The 19,749-nt window shown below is 51.3% G+C and overlaps 1 protein-coding gene and 1 long non-coding RNA gene across 11 annotated transcripts in view; one reads left to right on the top strand and one right to left on the bottom strand.

Moving 5' to 3' along the window:
* LOC114853042 (ephrin type-B receptor 3-like) overlaps positions 1-19,749 on the bottom strand; it is a 51,684-nt gene that overhangs the window by 12,133 nt on the left and 19,802 nt on the right. For all 7 annotated transcript variants that reach the window (XM_029145908.3, XM_029145913.3, XM_029145907.3 and 4 more), the window contains exons 2-9: positions 13,433-13,497; positions 9,127-9,799; positions 6,338-6,493; positions 5,126-5,461; positions 2,875-2,999; positions 2,147-2,309; positions 1,590-1,698; positions 59-111 (exon numbers count right to left, since the gene is read on the bottom strand). In XM_029145908.3, the coding sequence (XP_029001741.1) occupies positions 59-111; positions 1,590-1,698; positions 2,147-2,309; positions 2,875-2,999; positions 5,126-5,461; positions 6,338-6,493; positions 9,127-9,799; positions 13,433-13,497 (1,680 nt within the window). The remainder of the gene's footprint in view (positions 1-58; positions 112-1,589; positions 1,699-2,146; positions 2,310-2,874; positions 3,000-5,125; positions 5,462-6,337; positions 6,494-9,126; positions 9,800-13,432; positions 13,498-19,749) is intronic.
* LOC114853044 (uncharacterized) overlaps positions 1-19,749 on the top strand; it is a 101,915-nt gene that overhangs the window by 73,939 nt on the left and 8,227 nt on the right. The gene's annotated exons all lie outside the window — the stretch shown is intronic.

Here is a 19,749-nt window from a genome sequence, read left to right as displayed (position 1 = left end):
CTGTGTGAGCGTATTTGTTCGTTGGCTAACTTGACGGCATCTCCACACTGAGACTTACTGTACTGCTGCAGTTTCTCTGTGTACTCCGACTCGGAGCCGTTTCTCTGCATTCTGTGGAGGAAGATGAAAACACAAAGTGAGTCACGTGGACGCGACGCAGCGGGGAGCAAATGCTGCAAAGGAACAAAGGCGTGTGGAGAAAACATCTCTAATAACGCGGCTCGGCGAAGATGCTCGGTCTTTAGCTCCGGATAAAGACTGTATCGCTGCCTTTTGGTCCAATGATTGACACTCGGGGACTGTAACTCGGCTCTAAACAAAAGGGTATCACACATTGTCTGAAGCAGCAGGTGAAAGCCATTCACATGGCAACATCACCCCCCACCCCCCACCAAAAAAAAAAAAAGACAAAAGCAGACTGGTTGAGCAGCTCAGCTGAGCCTCGTTCCCACCCTGCTCGTTTCATTTGAGTCCGTCTCCTCGCGGACGCCCTCTCTGCTGCTGCTGTCATTCTGTGTTCTATCCATCTCTCGTCTCTCTCTGTTCCTCTTCCTGCATGTGTCACTTCAGCGCGGTGGGTTGGGGGGGTGCACGAGGGGGCCGGGTTGTTGAAATTACATGTTAATGTGCTTCCTTTGTTGTCTAACCAGTAACCAGGGCAATAATACCCGGTGGTGATTTGCATCTTATTTCAAATTCTAATTCCTTTTCCGGAATATGCCGAGGCGCCGCGTTTCGTGTTATTGCTGTTGCCTCCCTCTCCGTCTTCGCAGGGCGGCCGGACCGGCGGCCGAGCCCAGACCCTGGGAGAGGCACAATGTAGCGGCGTGAAAATAGGAGCGAGTGCAGAGGCAGGAGCGGGAGGCAAAGCGAGGGAGAGGGAGTCGGGCAGATTATTATTCAGCCTAGCGTGACTGATGCCCACGCTTGTCAGCCGGTGCCTGAACTGGCTCGTGGAGGGAACCAGTGGGTGCCAGTCAGCGGTGGGTGCCAACCTTTCACGCACACACACACACACACACACACATGCGCACACCTTTTCTGTCTGACAAATCAGTTCTAGGAGGATAAACGCGCCTGCTTAGACCCAGCTGATGCAGTGTCAGACTTTCTGAAAGCTGTGAGCGGTCACTTGCATCCTCCCAGTCAATTGGGCCCAGCAGACAAGGGCACATCTGGGTTCTTTGTGGTCGGGCAACCACACAGTTGAGTCTGAGTGCTGGGCCATGAGGGCAGGCCTATCAGGCCCAACAGCTGTTCCACCATGTTGTGTCCAGTGAGAAAAGTAGCATTTTGGCCAAAGCTGTTTACTATTCACAGATTCAGGAGGCTAATCTGGCATTCAGGGGCCTCACAGGTGGCCCCGCAATCCACTGAGACTGTTCCCGGGTGGTTTGGAGGACATGCAAATAAAGCTGACATTTGAAGCTATCTGAATGTTTTTCAACTTGAAGGAAAAACATTCTCTACAGATGTTTCTTTGAGTTGTTGTGGCCGTTTCTCAGCAGGCTGGATAAAAGCAAATGAGTCGACACTAATATTCTCATGCTGGTCTTCCGCCTGTTCAGAGTGAGGAGTTTTATTCTGACCTGAAGCAGACGATAGCGATGACCACCAATGCAATGAGGAAGACCAAGCTGGCTGTGGCGCATCCCACGATGAGTGGCAGCTGCTCCTGCCATGACTTTGGGGGGTCCGCTGTAGAGAAGGACGCACAAATACATTAGAAACACGGGACTAACACACTAACACTGCAGTCAGTGAGGGGTGCAGGCCTCCTGTGAGTATTTGACAATTATGGTTTACTTAGTTAAAACCATGCTCTGGAGTTCCTCGCACAGTTTTAGGCCGACTATGGAGCACCTGAGACCTCATCTGCTTCTTGATGATTATGATTTACTCTAATGACTTGACTTATTGCCCTGAAATAAAACATTCCCACCAAATCGTACGTAAATTTCCCCGCAAGCATTTCAGTTATTTTAGCATTAAAAATGACCATAGTGGCTTCCAGCTGTCTAAGCTTTGGAGCCTCCATTATGTCCACGGGCTTATGCGCAGCGCTATTATAGAGGTATTGCTGCTAAGCCACACATATCCTGCCATGTCCCTGAGCAACAGCAGACACTGTATAGGAGCCACATACACTGCAGGTTGGTGCTGAAGTCAGCTGGGCTGCTGTAACGGCCGTAGCCGGCCACCGTCCGGGCTCGGACCTGCACCACGTAAGGCGTGCCCGCCTTGAGGCCTTCCACGCGGGCGTTGCTTCGCTGGGCAGTCATGGTATGAGCGATGGCCTCACCCTGGTCCTGTGCAAAAACAAAGACAGTCAGTGATGGTGCTCGTTTGTCATCGTCAACCCTGTTATTTGTCTGTATGCATTGACATGGCAAAGCGTTCTAACAATGCAGGCAGACAATGTAAATATATATATACATATATATAACAAGAGACAGGAAGAGGACAAGACAGGAGCTGATGTAAACTCAGTGCTTGTGTCATCGTTACTGAAGGAACTGCAGCCACAGCTGTGTGGGGGAAATACATAAATTGTATAATGCATAGAGTGAGAGAGGGCAGCGGGGATGAGGGAGCAAAAAAGACAGACTGAATTAGGTTTGCAGATAATAGTAATTCGAGAGAGAATTGGAGGAAGAGAACGGGGAAAGGGGGATGTCGGAAAGGGAAGAGGGGGAAACAAGTAGAGGATGATCTCTGAGCTGAGACGGGAAACGCTTACTTGCCTCACTGCAACCATGTGTTTATCAGCAGTGGCATTGTTTAGCACATTTACAGAAATTCAGATGAAACAGAGACCACGCGAGTCAATGAAATTGGATTGAATTAGAGGCGTTGATTTACACTGCCGCTTACCTTCTCATGGTACTTAATCTCATAATCCAGAATGATTCCGTTGGGTTTCTCCGGTGGCAGCCAGGACAGGCTCATGGTGCTCGCTGTGGCCGCCATCAGGTGAACCGTGGGCACTGCAGACGGGGCTGCACGCAGCAGGACAAATAAAACACAATGTTGTTGTTGTTGTTTTTTTTTAATTCCCTATTTTCTGTGTTTGCCTTTTCAAGTCCTGCGGCCTTTGTGCGCCCACAGAAGCCTGATCACAAAGTCTTAAAGCTGTGGGCTTTGTGAGGAGCTTTGGCCAATAGTTAGTATGCAGACCCACTCCCCACTAATGCTCAAATTCTCCCTCCCAGACTCCTTGGGGAGGGAGAGGGGATGTCTAATTCTCCTGTGACAAGAGAATCACACTGCAAAACTGATGGAAGCCTGTGGTACTTGTAGTTCTCTCTGCCTAACACAAACCGCAGGTGAGCACACACATACAGATGGAATGCAATTCCACATACTTGAGCGAAGTCTCGCCGCAGCCTTGTTCCTGAGGACCTGTCGGAGGTGTATGGATAAACACCATATAGGCTGCTCTGTTAGGTAACATACATTTAGGCAGATCTGCATTGATTTGTGGACACACAGTGGAAGGAGAGCAGTAAATACACTCCACCCACCTGAGCTGCTCATTCTGTGTTCACATGTGCCCATTAACGCCCAAGTGCTGTCTGCCTCCCTGTCTCTTTTTTTTTTGGTGCTTTGCAGTTGAGGCTTGTTCTCTACCTCTGACTCAGTGCCTCCTCTCTCCGTCTACTACATCGCTTTAGTTTCCTCTTCACAAATAAAGTTCCCCACTTTCTGTGTTAATCACACAATCAGCTTTTTTAAAAAATGCCTCCCTGTCGCTATTCTCTCGAGCGTTTCACTTTTCCACCGCTGCAGACAATCAACGTCGCTCACTCGCTTTCCTTACTTCATCCCCGTGCTCCTCACGCTCGCGACTTGTTAAAAGCATTCTAATCCCCAGTTTCTAATTCTTTGATACTTGCATTTCCCTCCTCCCTATACTGCCTGTATTTGTGGCAAGGCATCAGTTCTCTCTCCTCCTCAAACCCTCCTTTTCCGCTCCGCTCCCTCTTCACCCAGGCCTCCCACGTCTGTCTTTCTCCCCAAGAAGACAATACTTCCTGGGCAGATCCCCTGGTTACTCCGGCCAAGGGATTAGGGGCCCTCCTCTGGGAGAAGACGTTGCCGTAACCATGGAGGTGGCTCTGTGCCTTATTAGGCACCGCCCTTGTATTTATTTTGGTTCTTAAAAGGTGAATGCACATGTAGGGATGGTCCTGAGCCTATGCCGGAGGGATAATCTGGTCACAGTGGATGCTCTCTTACCCACACATGCTCCCTTTGCCTTGCTCTCTGCACTCAACTGACCCCCGGCACCCAATGATAGACAGTGATCAGTGTCCACCCAGTGCCAGAGCCCTTGTAAAACAATGAGGCACTCACATGAGGCCCCGAGGCCTGTGGGGCCTTTGCCCAGCCCCACAAACAGAAGGCATTCCTAAAGCATCTTTTAGGAGCGGGAACATGAGGTTAGAGGTGACGAAGACAAGGCCGTGGAGAGAAGAGGGAGAAGGGGGATGGAGGGATAATCCCTAGTTTTGTCTAAGTCTGCAGAAAAAGTAAACTTAACATAGTGACTAAACACATCCAAGGAATAAATTAAGAGCCATGAGAGAAAGAGACCAAGCGCAGCGTAAACTCCATAGCGCTGTCATTCAATGTTTACATGAACACGGCCATCTTTCCAACTATGTCCAACCATGTCAGGCCAATTATATGATTTGTCTTCAAATGCTGAGCTCGGTATTATAACATGCAACCTGGGTAATAGGTCCCCACTACTGCCCTGGGTTATTCTGCATTCCAATCTCAAATGTAATCTCAGCACTGATTGCCACGCTGGCCTAGTTACCGTTGTTGCTGTGGGCTGGAGGCGCGGTGGGTTGGAAGCAGTGGGCAGCGCGAGGGTTCAATTTTTAATGCGCGCTGCACAGTATTGCTATTTGCAGCGGTGTTCGTACAGAGCGTGCTGTGGGCGTGTGAAGAAGGTCTCCTTCTAAGCTCATTGAGAAGAATATCTCCCCCCTCAATCCCCCTTCAAAGGCGAAACATGTAACATACTCCTACATGTGTCCAAAAAAGCGATTGCCCGACATCGGTGCTTATTTTGTATTGCAGGCTGCCTGTGAATGCAGTATTGATGGGCACCTACCGGCCTGATTGGTGGTGATGTTCACCGCGGAGAACTGGGGCGGATGGGGGCTCTTGCTGGAGACGCCGTTGACCGCCTGGATCTCGAAGCTGTACTGCGTGTGGGCCTGCAGGTTGCGCACGGCCACGCGGCGCTGGGTCAGGCCCAGGTGCCGCGGCGAGATCTCCACGTTGTCGTCGCAGCGCGAGCACATGCCGCGCTCCGGGAGGCACTTCTTGCAGATCACGTTGTACAGGGTGTCGTCGCGGCCGCCCAGGTCCCGCGGGTCGCTCCACTCCAGCACCAGCGACGTCTCGTTCACGCTGGAGATGACGCTGCGCGGCGCCGAGGGCACGGCTGCGGGGGGGGGGGGGGGGGGGGGGGGGGGGGGGGGAGACGGGGGAAGGAGGTTGGGAATGAGAATGAATTTAATCTCCGTGCACAATAGGTGTAAAGAAATTTGTCTTGGTGACAGTACAGAGACACGCTGACAATGGACAAAAAACACTGTTTACATATCATTATGCTCACATACAGCCATTATTCCAAGCTGCTATCAACACAATTCACCGCCCAAGATTTTGGTATTAGGACTTTTTTCTTGCATTAACTAGAACATTTTTTCTTCTATATAACAAGACTGTTCCAACGCTTTTTGCAGAAAAAAGAGGACAGGAGTTCAAATTTGAATTGCATGCTCATTTCCACCACGCTGTGTGTGTGTGTGTGTGTGTGTGTGTGTGTGTGTGTGTGTGTGTGTGTGTGTGTGTGTGTGTGTGTGTGTGTGTGTGTGTGTGTGTGTGTGTAAAATGCTGGGAGGGCCGAGCAAGACTAACTATTGGCAGAGCTCTGGCAATTCTTATCCAATTACCGGGGCCTTATCTCTCGCTGCACTGTGAGGGAACCAGCCCCCCACCACAGCAAGAGGAAAAAAAAGGATCCTCTGCTCTCTTCAGCAGTGAATGAATTAACTCCCGCGTGTGCCTGTTTTAACGAAGACACTGCGACGGGAAAACGAGCGGCAGAAATGAGCACGGGCCGCGACGCCAGCGCGGGGAAGTGCTACATGATAAAGCTTCGGATAACGCTGGGAAAGCAAGCAGACGTGTTTGCCGTCTGTGTGGTGCGGTGGGAAAGCACACCTCAGAGCCTTTATCAGCTTCTGGAGGCAGCTTTCAAATCTAGCTCGGTGCTTAGCGGCGCGTTTGACTGTGGCTTGGCGTCTTTACTCACTGCTGCAGGGCGAGTCGGGGGAGTCGGCGTCCGAGCGGTAGTAGCCGTTCCGACAGGAGCACACGCTGGCCGCCCCCGAGGTGGCGCGGCTGTTGGCCGGACACGGCTGGCAGAAGACCTCCCCCTGCTTGGACTTGAAGGTGCCGGGGCTGCAGGCTGGAGGCGGGAAGATCGACAAAGGAGGTGATCGACTGATCCGTTTCCGATGGGAAAGCAAAGCACACCGTTGTATTGTCTTACGCGGAGCCTGGTTGATAACAGCCTGTATAACTGCCTATCTCCATTTATAGCGCCTCTTTGGATGGTCATAACTCAGGTGATAAGTCGCAGACGTCCGGGGGAGCGGTGACAGCGGCTCTGTGATCGCCAGCCATCAGGCCGGCTCCATGTCTTTGATAAACGGTCTCGTTAAAAGATGAATGAGCGCGCCGCGCCGCTTAATGAGGGGGACGAGCGCGGCTGAGACGAGCGGCGGTTACAGGGGCCAGTTGATTAGCCGACCGGCTAGTGCGTGAGCTTGTCAATGTCAAGGACACCCTGCTGTGTTTGTCCCCCGCAATGATAATCATCACCGCGGCCCCTGGGCTTGTTTTTCACTACCTGTTAACAGCAGCCGAGTGTGGAGGTCGAGCCCAGCGCAGACCACTTCCTGCTCCCGCTGTTTGCAAAGCTCAATATTGGCACAAAACCACCGGTGGACTCCGCCGTGTACACTATCGCTAAGTGTATTTGTTCTTCCACCATTAATCAGCTTCATCCACACAACAGGAAGTACCGGCTGATAACCAGATAAGAAGCGACCTTCGGTTTCACCAAGCAGCAGAACAATTTCTTTGTTCGTGACCCGTAGCAAGGTCGTGTAAGTTCACCCAATACAGAATAAATGACGGTATTGGTTTCTGGACACGTCGGCCCGAAGATGTCGACCGAGTTTTCCCATTAAAAGAAGCGCTTTTGCTGACCAGCGACTTCCAGAGAGCGAAGGGGTCATCCTCTCCCTTTCATCCATTTTCTCCTTGGAGCAACTACTAAGGAATGATGGAGACAGCAAGACAAGGGGCCCGAGAAAAAGGGAGGAAGAGGTGGAAGCATAGAAAATGCTAATCCTGCAGGCGCTTCTCCCCCCACTTCCCTGCTCCCCTGTGTCTTATCCTCTCATGCAGAACATAGAGCTTAAGGAAGTGATTAGAATGAATGCTGAAATTGGAAAGTGCGGAGCATGGAGAAAAAAGTAAAGAATTTTGGAGGGGTGAAAAATGTGCAGCAAATGAGTGGAAAGGCAAAAAAAAGGCTCATTGATTAATATTAATGCAGTCATCCTTGCTGCAACTGTGGTGGCGTATTAATGAGCGCGCCGGCCTTCGGATCAGGCTAGAGGTAAAAAAGAGAAGCCGTGAGGAGGAAGAAGACGCTGTTGCACGAGGACGTGACGGCAGCGAAAGGGAGTGGATGACGGCGCGGGGACGGACGGAGGGAAGTAAAGCAGCGGGCGTGAGGAGATGCGAGGAGGAGAGAGGAAGATTTATCCCTCGCTTCGCTGCGAGGCCTGATTAGAGCACATTTCATCAGGGTCCCATCGCCAGGGCTTTAACCCTGAGCTGCCAGGGACAAACAAATGAGTTTTTAACCGCCCGCGCCGCGCTCCAGATTTACTACACTCGCTCGCCCCCTCCCTCCCCTCCCTCCCCCACGCCGACGCACGCACGCGCGCTCGCCTCCTAAAGGTCAGTGCGCATTCGATATCCGGGGCCTCTCCCCCCAGAAGGTGCCGGCGTGAAACATCCACCTGCTCTCTGCTTGATCGCCGGCTCCACTGCCTCGCTGGGAGGGGGCGAGCGAGGCCTCTGGACCCGGGCGGGCCGCCATTACACGCAAGCCGCACATGCGCAGGCACCTTGCAATCAACCCCAGTGATGATCTCCACCCCTCTGCCTCTCTCTCTCCCCCCCGTCGCTCGCTCTCTCCGTTTGACCTACGATCCCGGAGCCTTATTTTACGCCCCCATGCCCCCGGGACACACACACACAAACACACACTTTCCATTTTTCTTTCCCCTGTCCTCCTGCTGTCACATACACTCCATTTCATCTGAGACCTTGTTGTTTAAATTCACCTTGTTCTCAACCTCTGTGAACCCGTCATGTTTTCCATCAGACCTGAAACCATCACGGGGCCTCCCAGCTCTCATAAACAGACACCCTCCCCTGCATTTCCATTTATTTAGCTGCCAAGCGAACCTGAGGTCATAGGAGTGAACAGCTGCCTGCCCACAGTGTCATCGAGTGTTTATTAATCCAACTTGTAGTCGTTGGATTAATGTGTCAAAGGATACAAGGCACATAAATGGCTCATAATAATGTGGCAGCTGGACACTCCAGTGACAGAGAGAGTAAACTGTAGCCAAAGCAGAGCTGATTAAATCAACAATCTGTGTCCACAACAGTGGTGTTGTCCAGATGAAGTGTCCTTCAGCGAGACGTCGAGTCGCTTGCGACTCCGTCATTGTGATGCTTTCTGCATGGGCACTGCGTAAAATGTAAATGCAACTTTCCTCAGCAGCAATAATACCATACATTATTGATCGCTTGGGGAAATCCCAGCAATCCCACATCGTCTTTCAGGAACGTCAGCAAGCTACAAATGTCATGCTGCTCAATAGATGTTGCATACATTTGTTGGCTTCTTCCTGACACTGGGTCCGATTCCTGTCTGTCATGTTGATGCAGATCTCATCTCGATTCTAGAATAATTCACTACTGAAAATAGGACTGTGCTGTGAAAGCCCTCACCTTGACATTGGGTTTCCTTCATTGCCGGCTCAAACCCAGCTGCACAGGTGCAGGCTCCCACCGGGACCATCCACTCCCCGTCCCCATTGCAGTAAAGCTTGAGTGGCACAGAGACCTCCAGCGCATTGGGGACACAGGTCCCCGGCGCGATGACCAGGGACGTGGCCTCGGCCCCGGTCGCCGTCTCCGGGAACACGGCGAAGTTGGCGATGGTGGTGGAGCACTTCTTGTAGAACACCCTCACTGAGATGAGCGACATGCAGGCGCCGAGATCCTGGAAGGCCAAGTAGAAGCCCGCCTTGGACAGCGGCCCGAAGCTCCGCACCTTGGTGTTGACGCGTCCGGACTCCAGCATGGAGAAGCTCTCGTCTGGAGCGATGGTGTCCACCTTCACGTAGGGGTTCTCCATCCAGAAGGGGCTGGTGGCCGTGGCGGAGTCCGAGTCGGACTCGTAGTAGAAGAGGTTGAAGGTCTCTTTGCAGGAGCCGGGGATGTTGGGGATGCTGTTGCAGTCGCGCACCGTGAACTTCATCTCCACGTACACGCGCAGCACGTCCTTTCGGGGGATGAAGTCGCTGCGCAGCCAGTTGTTCTGGTTGAGCTCTCGTACGTTGCAGACTTGGTACGTCCGGATGGGGTTCATGGCGTCGTCGTAGCCGCTCACCTCCTCCCACTGCAACGAGAGCGAGACAGTTTTGTTTGATGCTTGGAATAGAACATTCATCCTTCTTAGCAGCGCCCTGCATTGAAGATGGAGGAACTATTTTTAATCATGTCGCACGATCAACAACAATGACAGTGAGAGGCCAGAGGTCGGGACCTAGAGGGAGCAGGTATTTTCAATTACACTCCCCTGCCTTTGTCGTGTTGCGCCTTTCATCTGTGCTTAGCGTAGCGAAGAGCCAGGGACGAAGTCTGCGAATTCATCACAATTACTGCAACCTGTCACCTCGCCACAGAGCCACCGCGGCGTGTTTACCTCCTATCTGTTTGGGAGTCGCAGCCTCATGGCTTCACAACCAATTACGCTTCAATTACAAAGCAATGATCGCAACGTCCTCTAATAAAGACGGAGGAAAGGAGCCGGTTAACCTTCATGCTTTTCTGTCTTTACACACTTCATCTCTCAATGCTACTACAGTACCCAGGGGGTGAATTACTCCGGATAAAATGGGATTAAATTTTCTAAACTTTGATTACCAGCTTCATTAAATGAGCCAAAGCAAACTAGACTGTAAAAGTGTTGCTGCGAGACACTGTAATCTAATGCATTTTTCAATCTCGAATGAGGACACCACGATTAAATAGTTTCACTTCAAATAGCGATTCCTGTGTGTATAGTATAACTGCATGTGTGTGCTGAGGGATCTGCTCCCCTTTCCTATTAGGCATACTGTGCATTTTATTTTTTTTTAGCAAAGCCAAGGCCTTCAAAGTGTTTTCATAGCAACTTTCAGATACAAAGGCCCAGCGCTAATGTTGAACACGAGTCATGGCGTTAAAGCATGTAAAAGATGAGGATGATGATGAAGCACAGCATTAAGGAAAGCCAGATTCAATCTTAGCTAAAAGTGCTGCCACTAAGTCACTACATGAATTGATGAGATTGAACCTGCAACCTTGAAATGACACTTCACACAGCTCTGCCACTATCAAAACCACCAAAATGCATCAAGTCTTAAATGCAAATACACAAATGTCTCTTGGGACAGAAGTTTGCCTTAAAACATTTGAATTTCTTGCTCTCTGGAGCCAGTTGTTTCCATCTGAGCTCTGAGCATCTTAATTAAGGCTGCGATATGGATGTGGTGGAGACAAGGCTATTCATCCAAGACCCTGGAGGCCGTGAGGGAGACAGAGAGAGAGCGGGCGTAGCTCAGCGGTGGCGTGAAACCGATGGCCCCGGCCAGAACGGGGGAGACCAGAGGGAATCGATAATCACCAGCCAGGTCAATGGGACGGCTAAATGCATGAAGTGTCAATGGGTATTTAGTTCAGTGTAATAAATCACCCACGGTGAAACAGCACTACAGCCAAGTGTTTATGGGCGTGTTTGTGTCAGACTGTCTGCTGCGTCCTATGGGTGTGTTTGTTTGAATATAGACAGAGCATGTACGTGGGCTCTGACCCTAAGAAGCGCGTGCGTGTGTGTGTGTGTGTGTGTGTGTGTGTGTGTGTGTGTGGGGTCACTCTCAGGAGACACGCACCGCTGGCCGAACGTTGTGAGCGCCTGCTTACTAAGCCTGAATGAATTAAGCAGGTCATGGGGAGAAGGGTCAAGTTTCTCAACACTGATCTGAAAATAAACCATTATGCAAAAATCCTACCCGTCTTTTTTTCCATTGGCGTCAGAGTTTTAACGCATCCTCATTATCATTCATTCAGTGACATTTTTGTCATTTTTCTTAAAGCACCAATGGGAAAAAAGCATCTTGGTTGGTCTGCAGCACTGTTTTATGGGTCTTATATGGATATTTACCTTTAAATGAATTCATTGTCATCATTCTTTGAGTTTAAACAAGTATTAGATTTGGGCATTAACTGAAACCTACAACTCCAACAGACTCTGTCCTGGCGATTAGGAAGCTTTTATGTTTCGTGTTGTGAGTGTAAATACTTCCGAGGCTAATTTTTGCTTGTTCATAACATGTCACAGCAAGATGGGGGTCTGTGAAGCAAACTCAAATACACTGACAACAGTTATTATCTCCACAAGCTAACGTGGTCTAGTGTTGTTGGTACAGCCATGGAAAACCCTGATAAGCGTCATAGTTCACGTTATAAGATGGAAGTTCCCTTTCAGATCCCGTCTGCTCTGAAAGACAATCCACGCAGCATGTGGGAAGACAGACACTCAAAACAGGGAATCGCAGTGAAACCCGGGTATAAAAGCAGCCGGAACCAGATATTGTGGGTGTCAACATGCTTATGTATGCATGCGCACACTCCAACACAAAACATGCATGGATCCTGCGGAGGGGCCGCGCATCGAGGCAGACGGCGACGCCAGAGTGCAGACGCAGAGCGGGCGCCCGCGGCCGCGTGGGCGGTGTCCAGCAGAACCAGCGTACGTGTGCCGGATCGGAATCGACCCGAACGCAGACGCAGCTCGCGCTCCCCGGTGACGCTGGCCGTTTCATGTGTGCGTGTTGCGCAATGCTGCAACAAGACGGAGACGCTGTGCCTCAGACTTGGCTGGACTGCGTCCCGTAGAGAGTCTTCTTCCTTTAAAATAGATTTCTCTGCTGTCTGTAGTTCTGCGCCGTCGGAACGCTCGCTTGTAACGACGGCTGCGACGGTTTCACGCGACAGCGTCTCAACAGCGCGCGAATACAGAAAAGAGGCAAGACCAGAGAGGACTTAATGTTTTTTTTTTTGTTTAGAATAAGAAAGAAAAGGAAGTGAAACGTGAAGGGGGAACTTCCAGTCGCACAGGTTTGGGAGACATCTTCCGTTTGGTAAAAATAGAGAGAAAAGGCTACACACTGTATGTGTGCAGCATCTGCTGTGCGTTTGCTTGGAGAAGCAGCAGGACGGGTTTTTTTTTTAGTTTGGTGCCATTCTGGGACCAGTGGGAGCATCGGTGCTCCTTTGTGACCGGGGCAAGGGGATTGGGGGGGGTTCTATTGATTGGTGCACCAGCCGAGGTGGCTGGTGTGTCTGGCTTCATTAGTGCTTAGTTACTTGGAAGTAAAGGGAGGGAAGAATGGGGAAGAGGGCGGGCAGCTTCAAACAGCTGGGGCGGAATCTCGCTCAAAGTGTGTTGGGGTTAAAAACAAAATATAAAAATGGGGGGGGGGGCAACCTTTTAAAACACGGGGGCTAAGTCACTGGACCACACAAAGGCGAGGGGAGGAGTGCTGGGGGTCTTTGAAGTGTCGCTGAGGAGGGGGTCACGACTCTTTCTGCTCCTCTTTGGCCCATTGTGAGGGGCACATGGGAACGCACGGCCACGCTGTCACCGCCACCTTTGTGTGCGCTAGATTTGGGCGCCTGGACGTGCAACGGGTCAGCGCCAGGAAATATCTCAGCCCTTAAAAAGAGTTCTCCATGAGGAAGCTGACACTTTTAATGTGTCCTGAGCGCACAGAGGCAGAAGGGAAAGGAGCATCTGCAACGGGGCGGGGCGGCGAAATTGGATGGCGGCGCGTCTTTTTCTCAGCCCTAAGAAGCGCATCCTGTTGAATGTTAAGCGTTTCCTGTCGAGTGATTTACCGATGGAGGTGAAGCGCGATGGGACGGACCGACAGGACGTTTCAGCCGCCAATAAAAAGCATCAAAGTCACTCGCTGCCCAGTGAACTCACCCCAGTCTCAGGATGCGCGGTCCAGGCTAATTCTGTCGTGGCCCACTTCGTGTCCATCAGCGTCTCTGTAAACAGACACAAAGTAAACAAGCAGGTCAGACGAATGGGAACAGTGGAGGAAAATATCAATCAGACTGGTTTTACAATAACGTCATAAAACAGTCACAAAGGTCGCCGGCGTAAAACAACACTAGACTCAATAAGGGGAGAAATTGCTGCTCGTGTGAGTGGGAGAGCACAATGTGCGTAGCTGTGCGTGACAGGAAGACGGAGAGGCGGCGGCGGCGGCGCGAGGCCGATGCAGTCGGGTGACGCGCGACGGCTCTGTGACACTTTACTGCAGCTCCTCACTTCGCTCATTAGTCTTAATTAGACGTTGGCTTTTAAAGTGGGGAGAGGAAAAACGTGGACTTTCGCTGGGAAACAGCTCTGCTTCCCATGGGGCACTGAGACACACACACACACACACACACACACACACACACACACGGCGCGTAACAAGTTGTAAAACTCCACAAGATATATAACCCAACAGAAGGCTTGAATGGAGAGGGCGGTAATAAAGTTAGGTGTTACAGGAGAGGAGCCCTTGAGTGGAACAGAGGTTAATACACAATTGGATTCGCTGCCCGTCGATACAACTCGCGCCCTCTTCAAGCCTACCTTACTTTTGACGCCTAGCCCTCGACAACGTGGAGAGGAAGGCAAACACTGCGTAAACACACACGCAGAGCGTCACGGTGAGAGCGGCGGAGGGCGGCTGTGAACGTGGAGCCTTTCACTGCGAGGCGCTCAAGGCACGGTTTTGCAACCGCCGTGATTATCTCAACCACCGCGCTGTTCTACAAGGTAATAAACCATGATGAAACGGCGCTGCCAGAAGCCGAGGACGGCCCATTTGTTCCTTTTTTTTTTCCTCCAGCAGACGCATGGGAAAGTGAAGGAATCTGCAGCCGCCACCGTCGTGTCTGTCTTTCTCGCCACCGTCTCCATCTTTGCTCTATATAGATATCGCGCTCTTGCTGGAGGAAGCACGGTTTCACCGCCGCTTCCACAAACACCTCGCGCGTTCAAGAGCAGCAGCGGGGACAAACACAGACGGCCTCAGACCCAACAAACGCCCTCATGACCGATGTCTAGCTCCGCAGACGCGGCGTGTTCTCACAGGGAATCCTCACTCAGCCCGGCCCCCCTCCACCCCCACCCCCCAGGACGCGAGGGCAGTGACTGTGACGTGCATGCGTCTATTACTGAGGTTTAAAAATACCAGAGCAGAAGGAAAGACACCTCCTCGTGCAAAAGAATTATATGCACGGATACAGAAAATAGAGTCAATGTTTGAACTGGTCTGGAAGCTGTGAGTGTGGGAAATAAAGCTGCCCAGGGTCCAAATATACCGCCCTGGTCTTAGTGGTGAATCACAAAGGCGCGTTGCATTTTACGGGGAGCTCTTTTTGGACCGTGTGAGAGGAGTCGCTCCCGTCACCGGAGCAAACAGGCCACCGCCGCTGTTTTCCTCCCGTAAAGCGTGTCAGCGCACGTCGCAGGACTTCCTGCGCCTGGCGCCGCCACAGTGCGTGATCCCGAGTCTCTCGCTGACGGCCGCGCTGGTGGAACCGCGCCGCCTCCGCAGCCCGTTGGTTGTTATGAGTGCGACGCGGCCCCGAGTGACACGCGGGCGCGTCACCAGAGCTGACCTTGCTTTAGAATGAATGAAATATAATGACACACAGGAAGAGTCACGGAGGGGAGGGAGGGTGAGTGGGCGAGTGGGGGAGAGAGAGAACGAGTGAGGGCAGAAACAAAGATATGCAAAACACACACACACACACACACACACACACGCATTTGCAGGACTAACCCTTCCCTTCTCGATGGATCTTTATTGTTAGCCATACTGTGTGTGTGTGTGTGTGTGTGTGTGTGTGTGTGTGTGTGTGTGTGTGTGTGTGTGTGTGTGTGTGTTGCGGCAAAGCCCTGCATTGTGCACAAAGTGGAGCCAATGGGCCAGAGCTAAAGCACTGAATGACCCCAACCAAACCCAGCCCCTTCCAAAGAATGTGTGTGTGTGTGTGTGTGTGTGTGTGTGTGTGTGTGTGTGTGTGTGTGTGTGTGTGTGTGTGTGTGTGTGTGTGTGCGATTCCTCCAATGCTGATTTGTCTCTACAAAACTATATTGGTATGAGTGAATATTGCAGCGGGCAGCAGATGCAAACGGCAGCGATTATGAGTGCACAGCGAATTCAGGCACCTGCACAGTTGCAGAAAACTGTGCCACACACACGCACTGTCACACACAATAAAGCAAACCCAACCGCTCTGGAAATAAAGTGCTGTATGCCCACGCATCAAGCAGCTGTTTGCGTGTGACAAACCAACAGACTCGTGCTTCGCCGATGATAAAGGATGAGAGAGAGGCTGAGTGCGACAGATTAAAGACAGAAAGGTATTTTTTTAAGCAAACAACCTTTGAAAGCGCCTGAGAGCGCGCTGGCGGCTCGCCTAATGGGACGGGTTGAGAGACACACAAAAGAAAAAGGGAAACCAGAAAGACGGGTCGAGGGAGAGGCGTCCGCGGGACCCTGGTTCACGCGGTGTTGCGGCCTCATACGCGTCCAATCAAGAAAGTGTCAAATGAAGAAGAGGAGCGAATCAGGATCCGTCCTCCTCACGCGCACGCTGCTCCTCCGCTCCCCTTCGTCCCTGTGAAATAATGGAGCGGACTCCCCCCGGTTCCTCGCTCCCCCCCCCATCCATCCCGCTCCCTCTCTGACCTCCTTCCGTTGCCGCCGTGATGGACGGTGACGCGCCGTGTACGGGGGAATGTTTTCTGACCTCCCACCGCTCGCGAGCACTACTTAATTAGCGAGTCGGTGTTTGAGCAACCCGAGGATTGCTTCAGTAAAGTGTTATTTATGATAGAGGTCATGAGCACCTGGGATTAGCTTCACAAACACGGGGGGGGAAACGACAGTGACATTTGTTTTCTCTGCGTGCTCTGATTGTGTGAGAAACATCGCGCTGCAGAGTCGGGAGAGATCACATGCGCTCCGATAAAAAAATATACACGCATATGTACACACACACACAAACAAACACACACACACACACACACACACACACACACACGCATGTCAACCCCTGCACTCTAATCCTGTAATGACAGGGCAGGCCTAATAACAGGGGAGGGCACTGAAGCATTCGTCCCTATGGCCGCATCCAATTCACACACACATGCACATAAACGCACACAGCACCCAGGGTTACAGCCCTCTTAGAATATTTCTTTGTTCAAACAAGCAGACTTCTTAAAAGAGCGAAAAAGGAGAAGGGCCCAAAGAGGAAATGGGAAGAAAGGCTATTATTGAGAGAGAGGAATGCGCCGTCGTTCCACCCGAGTCCTCGGGTTGCAGAGAGCAGACAGGTGAGGGATTTAGCCATGACTGCTTTAAGCTTTTTAGCATGGTCGTCTTTGTTAGCGTGACCCTGGGAGTTGACGACTGACGGATAATTGAGGCGAACCCCGGGGGCGAAGCTCCGAGATGCGTCTCGACAGCCTCCCGGGTACGAGCGCCGCGCCGCACGCGATGAAGCGCTCGCCGCCGCGTCCTCCTGTCGATCCGTAGGCGGAAACGCACAGCGGCTTCTTCTCGTGCGTGGAACATGACGACGGCGCGATTTTGTTTTCCGTTCGACAAAAAGAAATGTAAAAAAAAACTCAAAACGCCCTTAATGACTCCTTCCCCGAAAATCCCTCCCCTCCGGCCCCTCCACCAGCTAATTACCTTCTCCCACCTCCACCCCTTTGCTTTTGTTGTGCTCCTCTACAGTCAAACGGGCCAAGCACATGGCAACCTGGCATGGGGTCGCTACTCCATTAAAATACTATGGCGTCTGGTTGCCAAACACTCCAGCCCCTTGTTTAGCCACGGAAACAGCGAAATGTGTCAACATTGAGAGCGCGGACCCCACGCTCAACTTATTAGCGCTATTAGCCTGATTGCTTTGTGTGCGATCTTTGTTGGCTCTGCCTTTGTCGTCCGGTGTGAAGCCGAGGGAGAGGAAGAGAAACATTGAATTAAAAGCGAGAGAGAGAGAGAGAGAGAGAGAGAGAGAGAGAGGCCATTCAAATTCAAATAGTCCGAGCAGCCTTTTCGTCTTTGTGCGGGGCCAGAGTGCGATGATTAGGAGAAGTCCCCTCCATTTTATGGCAAGACCTCCCCTTCAGCCTTCACACACACATACACACACACACAGTCGCGGTAATTGGTTGCCCGACACGGACGAGCCGAGGAGGTGATTCCTCTGTGGAATTCCTGAAGGGACTCGCCTCCCGTGACAGACCCCTCCTCCCGTCATCGCACACACACGGACGCCATCCTGCTTCCACTCGCTGTCAGTCACCTCACAATGGCTGTCACACAGGGTGTGTGTGTGTGTGTGTGTGTGTGTGTGTGTGTGTGTGTGTGTGTGTGTGTGTGTGTGTGTGTGTGTGTGTGTGTGTGTGTGTGTGTTCCTTCTACCTTTACGCCTCTTCTCTCGTCTCCCTCTCACTCAGTGGAACTCTTGTATCACCGAGGCCTAATGAACGCAGCTCCTCGCCCTCTGCATTTGTCACCGGGACTCGGCTCTCAATTATTTTCCTCCTCTCCGTCGATAACGTGGGCCAGTGTGCTGCTCGGCCCGTTGCGCCTGCGGAGGCTGCTTCTAACAAGCAGCTCTCACCAAACGACGCCGGGCGATAAATGAGCATGACACAAACACAACAATGTCCTTTTTTTGCAGCTTTGAGGGAGTGGAGCAGTGCAAAGCAGCTAACATGGACAAAAGACTGATCATAGCAATATTGTTAGTTAGTGCAGCTGCTTTCAAATCACACACACTGTGTAGATGTGTGTTTGTAATTGTGGGTGGCAACAAAGGAGGGCATCGGCATCGGAGAGGCTCATGAAGTCTAGTCCTGTACTGGATGGAAGGGGCCTCTGTCTCTCCCCTCCCTCTGCTTTCTTGTTCACTCACTCACTCACTCGCTTGCTCACTCACTCACTCACTCACTCACTCACTCACTCACTCACTCACTCACTCACTCACTCACTCACTCACTCACTCACTCACTCACTCACTCACTCACTCACTCTGTCGCCTTTCTCTCATCCTTTTCTCTCTCTCTCTCTCTCTCTCCCCATGCCTTTCTCTCACTAACTCACCTAATTACAAAGCACAGAGGATCTGACTAACAGGTAGCCCTAAGGGCAGCTGTCTACAAAACCAGGTGCGCCTCCCTGTGTGTGTGTGTGTGTGTGTGTGTGTGTGTGTGTGTGTGTGTGTGTGTGTGTGTGTGTGTGTTACTGAGTTACATTTAGAAAACTGAATCTAACTGACAGTAAACCAGCAAACTCTCTTAACCTCCAGCTCTCATCAAATCCCCCTCTTCCTCCTTGTGTCTATACATGAATGTGCACATTCTCTCCCTTCTGGCTTCGACATCCTAGTTAACCAGCACTCCAGCCCTCACCCAGCATTCACAGCTGTTTGCATTGTCCCATGGGTCCACTGAATGGCCCTGTGTTTATTACGACCCCTTCATCAGCAGTACTGACAGCGCAACACACACACACACACACACACACACACACACACACACACACACACACACACACACACACACACACACACACACACAGTCCGTGGCAAATAAAACAATTAATCATTTTTTTATTAGCTACTTGCTTCCTGCCACTATTCACGTCTTAATGGGGAATCAGGGGGGAATCATGTGTAGCGTTAGTGTCCAACCAGCTGACACAGCACTGTTTTAAATGTACCCTAAATAAACCTGCAGCCTTTTAGCTGCTCTTTCATTTGTCATACTGAGAGCGTACAGCAGCGTAAAAGCTTTTGTTCATCACGCCGTTCCACCTTTGGATTTACAGTATGCCTCAGTGTGCCGCTGCACCAGCATGGACGTAATCGCCCTCGCGTGTGTTTACTGATCCCTCCAGACTGTTGGTGCTGACTAACCTAACTTAATAACAGAGTCCCGGCTTTTTGTCTGAGGCCAAACCACCTTTTTTTTACAGTCAAGCCTCTCTGGGTGACGTGAAATTTACTAGCTGCCAATGGCTCTGAATCTTTTTTTCAGAGTCATCCCAGCCCCTGCTGATTTACAACACCGAGATGTTTGGCCTTGACGTATGAAATCTAATTAGGGCTGTCTGCGTTTTAACTCACCTCTTACTGGAAACAGAGCACGGGGGCCGCGTGTTTTATGTCGAAATCTTCTGAAATGGAAACATGCTCCTACTTTTCTTGGAAATT

Source organism: Betta splendens, chromosome 4, assembly GCF_900634795.4.
Source record: "Betta splendens chromosome 4, fBetSpl5.4, whole genome shotgun sequence".
Lineage (NCBI taxonomy): Eukaryota > Metazoa > Chordata > Actinopteri > Anabantiformes > Osphronemidae > Betta > Betta splendens.
The sequence above is the reverse complement of the archived record's forward strand: the minus strand, read 5'-3'. Positions and strand labels throughout refer to the sequence as shown.